Source organism: Garra rufa, chromosome 13 (assembly GCF_049309525.1).
Source record: "Garra rufa chromosome 13, GarRuf1.0, whole genome shotgun sequence".
Classification (NCBI taxonomy): domain Eukaryota; kingdom Metazoa; phylum Chordata; class Actinopteri; order Cypriniformes; family Cyprinidae; genus Garra; species Garra rufa.
Genome location: NC_133373.1, coordinates 12349515 through 12355834, shown reverse-complemented (window position 1 = coordinate 12355834; position 6320 = coordinate 12349515). Strand labels below are relative to the sequence as shown.

The 6320-nt window shown below is 38.8% G+C and overlaps 1 protein-coding gene across 1 annotated transcript in view; it reads left to right on the top strand.

Annotated features, from left to right (window-relative positions):
- Positions 1–2531: 2531 nt before the first annotated feature.
- The window catches only part of LOC141348384 (leucine-rich repeat-containing protein 52-like), a 37114-nt gene continuing 33325 nt past the window's right edge, over positions 2532–6320 (top strand). Inside the window, exon 1 of the mRNA XM_073852693.1 lies at positions 2532–3300. Coding sequence (XP_073708794.1) covers positions 2652–3300 — 649 coding nt within the window. The 5' untranslated portion in view covers positions 2532–2651. The remainder of the gene's footprint in view (positions 3301–6320) is intronic.

Genomic DNA, 6320 nt, shown 5'->3' with positions numbered 1-6320 from the left:
TACTAGCAACAATTGAATTAGAGAGCTCTCTAAACTGATTTTTTACTAGTAAAAATTGAATTAGAGAACTCTATAATTGCAATTATTAATAGTACAAATTGATTTAGAGAGCTCTCTAATTGTAATTCTTACTAGTAATAATTCTGTTGAAGAGCTCTGTAATTAAAAATGAATGGAAGTCAATGGAGACATATGACTTGTAAAAATTAATTTGTAGAGCTCTGTAATTGAAATTTTTACTAGTAATAATTGAATTATAGAGCTCTCTAATTGTAATTGTAACTAGTAAAAAATTGATATAGAGAGCTCTCTAATTGGCATTGTTACTAGTAAAAATGCAATTATGACAAGTATAGTATATTTTAGGCTAAAACGGCTTGCCATAACTGTTGTATAAAAGCAATATCAACATTGTAACCGCATCGTTTTTTTGACTATCAGCACAAATTTGGCCGTAGATTTGATGCAGAGATTCGACAGACATTCCAAAATACAGCACTCCTGCTCCTGTAATACAGCTTAAAGGAAAGTTCACCAAATATAAAAAATAATATAAGAATTCAGTCATTATTTACTCTCCCCGGTGTTCTTCAAAAGATATATGGTGACCTTTCATTTTCACAACAGGAGGAGAAATAAAAATGCCCTGCTGGAACAGGTCCACAATGCGAATGAAGGATGATCTTTAAACTTTTTAAAAAGGATGATACTTCTGCATTATTTTTTAGAGCTTAAAGAAGGTGACTATTCGCTGCTTTTATACAGCTACACAAGTGCGAACAGGATATTCAATGGTTAGCCTAACTTTAATCTTCATCATAGGCTATAACCTTTATATGGGCCATGAATTGATGCACTTGAACTGCTGTCCACATTTAAAAAGCACTTTAAGTATTTAAATCGTAGATGTTTAAGTAATATAAATAAGCTTAATATAAAACCATTATTTTACATTTTAACTGATGTAAATGATATTGAAATCATTTTTGCATTTTATTCCATTGTTGTTTTTAAAAATATCTTTTATTATTGTTTTGGTAGTGACAAAAGGGAACACATAATCCATAAATAAACTAAATTTTAGTACTGTTATGCAAATGTTTTAGTATGTGGGTTAAAATTTTGTAATGTGTAACGTGTGTGCCCAGCTAACAGGGAATATTTTAATAATGTTTGCAGATATGCCCCTGGACTACAAAACCAGTCATAAGGGTCAATTTTTTTTAAATTGAGATTTATACATCATCGAAAAGATAAATAAATAAAAATCGATTGATGTATGGTTTGTTGGGATAGGACAATATTTGGCTGAGCTACAACTAATTAAAAATCTGGAATCTCAGGATGCAAAAAAATATTGAGAAAATAACCTTTAAAGTTGTCCAAATGAAGTTCTGAGCAATGCATATTACTAATCAAAAATTATGGTTTAATATATTTAGGGTAGAAAATTTACAAAATATCTTCATGGAACATGATCTTTACATAATATCCTAAGAAAAATCAATCATTTTGACCCATACAATGTATTTCTGTAGCTATTGCTACAAATATACACAAGGCTTCTCCCAAAGATATGAACATTCATCCAGTAATAGAATCCATTAATAGAATGTTCGTTCAAAGTTATCTGTTCTTTATTAATGTTCTCAAAATGTTAACACAAAAAATTCATAAAACTTTTTCTTCTGAAACTTTTTTCCTGAATGTTCGTCATTTTAGAAAGTTCAGAGAACATTGAAAAGTAATTCCCATAATGTTTGCAAAATGATAAAATGGAATGTTCCTATGTGTTTGCATCTCCAAGAATTTTTTTAAATTGAAAAAAAAAAATGAAAATCTGAACATTCAGGGAACATTCAGAAATAACGTGTTAATATCTTAAAGAGATCTTATCAAAATGTTCCCAGAACATATTTTTGTTAGCTTAACTGGATTTTTGTCTCAAAATCTTGGGACAACTAGCCCCCTCTCCCATACAATGAACTTCTCTACTAAATGCTATACCATTGTATTTAGCTACAGTTCTAAACTACTTAACCTTAAAAAGTACATCCACCTGTGTGATCGAGCGCAATGCACCTGTGCTGAAAGCATTAAAGACGTATACGCTGGTATTTTTCTCCTGTGGAAATTAGCGGGACACATTATAGACGTTGTGTCAGACTCAGTGCAACAACCTCCCTCTCTTTCTCTTTCTCACACTCTCACTCACTCACTCACTCACAGCTGCAGAGAGAAGCAGCGCAACACACACCAGAGTGAAGCCGTCGTACAGCAGCGCACACAGCGCGATGGTGCGCCTCAGGACCACGTCGCGCAACTTAACTGCGTTTCAACGCGGAATCAAACTTATGGACTTGTGAGGGGAGTCAGCTCAAGTGTTTAGCTCTAAACTAAAAAAAATGGACAAGAAAGTATTTCCAGGACCCTGACACAACACCGCAACGAATTAGCTCTCATGGTGATCTCCACAGAACGGACTAAAGACGCGTCACGCACGGTCACCTTCGCTGTTGGGGAGACTTGCGAGAGGATTCCAAGAACAGCAACGAAACGTTCCTGGCGAGCAGCAACGACCGAACCGGATCCCGCAGATCAATGAAGAATGCGCGAGCGCACGCACAGTCGATGAAGCCGGCGGCAGGATCATGCGTGTTCTGCCCGAGCCGAGCGCGCAGTCACTGCGGCTGGTGTTCCTCTTCGTCTTCGTTATGGATGTAGCGCCGTCCCCGGCTCTGACCGCCGGCTGCCCGGACCGCTGCGTGTGCGACGACCAGCTGGTGGTCCAGTGCGCCGGGCAACAGTTAAGCGACTTCCCCGTGGACCTCCCGCTGGCCACCCGGCAGCTGATCATCTCCAATAACCGGATCGGCGACCTGCCGGCGCTGCAGCTCAACTACCTGTCGGACCTGGTGTACCTGGACTGCAGCAACAACTCGTTGACGGAGATTTCCGAGTCGACTTTTGGCAACCTGCGCAAACTCGCCTACCTGGATCTGTCTTTCAACAGCCTGGCGCAGATCGAGGACCGGACGTTTGGACCGCTGGCCAGCCTGGTGATGTTGAGGATGACGGATAACCCGGGGCTGTCCGAGATCCACCCGGACGCGTTCGCGGAGAACGCGGCGCTGCAGGTGCTCGACGTGAGCCGCAACAACCTGACGGCGCTCAACATCAGCTCGCTGATCGCGCTGCCGGCTCTGCGCTCTCTAGGGCTCAGCGGGAACCCCTGGAGATGCGACTGCGACACGGAGGACCTGTGCCTCTGGATCCAGATAGAGGGCTTCAAGTTCCAAGGTGAGATGCGCTTCTTGTCTTTAACGGCACTGAAAACTTTTCAAGTTCAAATTACGGGCATTTTGGAAACTTTATTTGATATTAAGAGATATAATGCTATAATACCAACCAATATGAGCTTTTAAAACCTGTTTGTTACTGTACAGCGTACTGTTAAAAGCACGTGGATTAACATAAGTATACATAATAATAAAATATCAAAATCACTCAAGCAATTGCGCATTATTTCAATAAAAATGTACCATATACAACGCACATTGCCAATTGTTTATTATTATTATTTTGTAGGTTATAGGCCTAAATGTTTTAAAAAATATAATATTTTCTCCTGTGTATGGTAAGGTAAAATAAAGCCGATTAACATTTTTTTCCTTTTATTAATTTCCTTTATTCCTGAAGCACTTTTCAACTACTTTATAGCTCAAAGTGCCGAAAAATCATGAAAAATTCAAAGGACAAACATAACACATCACATTAAAGCGCCACACAACAAATCAGCCCTCCTAATTAAAAGCCAAAGAATGCAAATAGGTTTTTAGCTGAGCTTTAAAACTAGAAATACTAATGGCAACTCCATAAACCATTCCATAATAGGCCCAACAACAAAACCATAAACAAGGATTTACTGTGTATCATAGATCAATGTAATTAAACTGCCAATAATTAATAATTCAGTGATTTATAATACAAATGTTACATAGACAAGCACACTGGAGCAGGTCATAATAATCTCTTTCGGAAGTCTTTAACTGCTTCTGCATTAACAAATGTTATTGCTTTTCCTCCAGGCACCGTAATTGAGTGTAATGGAAGTGCTAATTGTTAATTAGTCATTTAGCTGATGATTTTATACAAAGTGTCCTCGTACACATAATATACAGTCTCCTAGGGGAGGTACGTTTCTCGATCAAGGGCACTGTGTGTCAACACTAACAAGCGATAACCACATTTTCAAGGTTGGATGATAAAAATTTAATAATTTAAGATTCAACCCTTTCAAATGAGTCAAGCACTGCTCTGAAGTCTGACCAACAACCAGCCTAAATTAAAGAATGGAATATATTACCATTGATTTTTCCCTTTCTTTTGAGCCTCACAGCTTTGTGAAATAGCTGAAATAGCTGTCAATGAAATATCAATATTTAAAAAATATAATATGTAGATTTAGGTGATTTCAATTCATTCCAACAAATGACCTTAGAGTGAAGGAGAGAGAGAAAGGGAATGAAAGGCCAGCTAATTATCTCCACCATTAGACCTTAAGAGTGAGAAGGTCTTTATCAGTCTTATCGCCACAGTTTGCGTTATCGAGTTATTCAAGCTGTTAATTTGATCTGAAGACTGTGTCTCGGTGAAACAGAGGGCAGGGCACCGGCAGACCCTGTGAACACTGCGGCTTTAGAGGGCAAACTGGCTTTGTTTACATGCAGCACCACCACAAAAGATGTGAAAGATGTAGACTAGAACAATATGTTTGTCAGTTTGATGCTTTGTCTTAGCTGGCTTTTGCTCAGTTTGGAGACGTTTTAGGTACATTTAGCTCTTTAGGATGGGAGACCAGCTAAACCAGCTGAACACCAGTTTGGAGACCAGCTAGACTAAATTAAACCAGTTAAAGCTAGTTTAGTCTTGGGGCAAATATACTTAAATGTTAATCTCTGCACAAATGTGACATTTTGAGCTGAATGCTCATCGTTATTTTTAGTCGAGCAGCTGTAATTGAACTTCAGATGTGTGTGCTTCACATGATCCATGTCACTGTGTGAATCATGCATGCGTGTGCATAGGCTTATCCCATTTTTTTTAGATGGTTATTTTCTTTCTGCCAGTTTAAAACCTCGCCTTAGTGCGATGATTGATTGACAGGGGAGTAGGAAGAGCTTCGGTGTTGTCCAAAATGCATTAGGGCAGATTAGCTTTTACACTATAGGTTTTGGATTGCCTCTCAATGTGGTTTGAGTTATTTGATCTTAAAACTTTTTAGGATTTTTGGGACTCACTGTCCACACTGGCATTTTGAAAGTGAGGAACTGTCAATATCTGGCTGATTGTCAATGAGCGATAGTTTCAGTGTCCAAAACTATTAAAGGAGTAGTTCACTTCCAGAACAAAAAAATACAGATAATGTGCTTGTTTTTTGAGAAATATTTCATGATTTTTCTCCATGTAGTGGACTTCTATGGTGCCCCCGAGTTTAAACTTCCAAAATGCAGTTTAAATGCAGCTTCAAAGGGCCCTAAATGATCCCAACTGAGGAAGAAGGGTCTTATCTAGTGAAACGATCTGTTATTTTCTAAATAAATTTACAATTTAAATACTTTTTAATGATGACAGAGTTTCTGCATTTTCAAGAAACTAGTTAGTTCCTCCATGCACTGTACTATGGTAGTTAAAGGGACAGATCACCAAAAAAATTTAAATTACCCTATGATTAACTCACCCTCAAGCCATCCTAGGTACATATGCGTACATACATATCCTTCGGATGAGACGTTAAACCGAGGTCCTGACTCTCTGTGGTCATAAAAAATCCCATGGCACTTCTCGTAAAAGAGTAGGGGTGTAACCCCGGTGTCCTGGCCAAATTCCCTCCACTGGCCCTAGTCAATCATGGCCTCCAAATAATCCCCTTTCATTGAATTGGCTATATCACTCTCTCCTCTCCACCTGTAGCTGCTGTGTGGTGAGCGCACCGGCGCCGTTGTACTGTGGCTGCCGACGCATCATTCAAGTGGATGCTGCACACTGGTGATGGTTGAGGAGAGAACCCCCATATGATTGTAAAGCGCTTTGGGTGTACGGCAATACACAATGAAAGCGCTATATAAATGCATCATTCATTCATTCATATGATTTTCTTCATTCAGATGAATACACTCAGAGATATATTAAACAATGTCCTGATTCTTCCAAGCTTTATAATCGCAGTGAATGGCTGTTGAGATTTTTTTGAAGTCCAATAAAGCTCATAAATCCATCATAAAAAAGGGCTCCACACGGCTACTGAAAGCCTTCTGAAG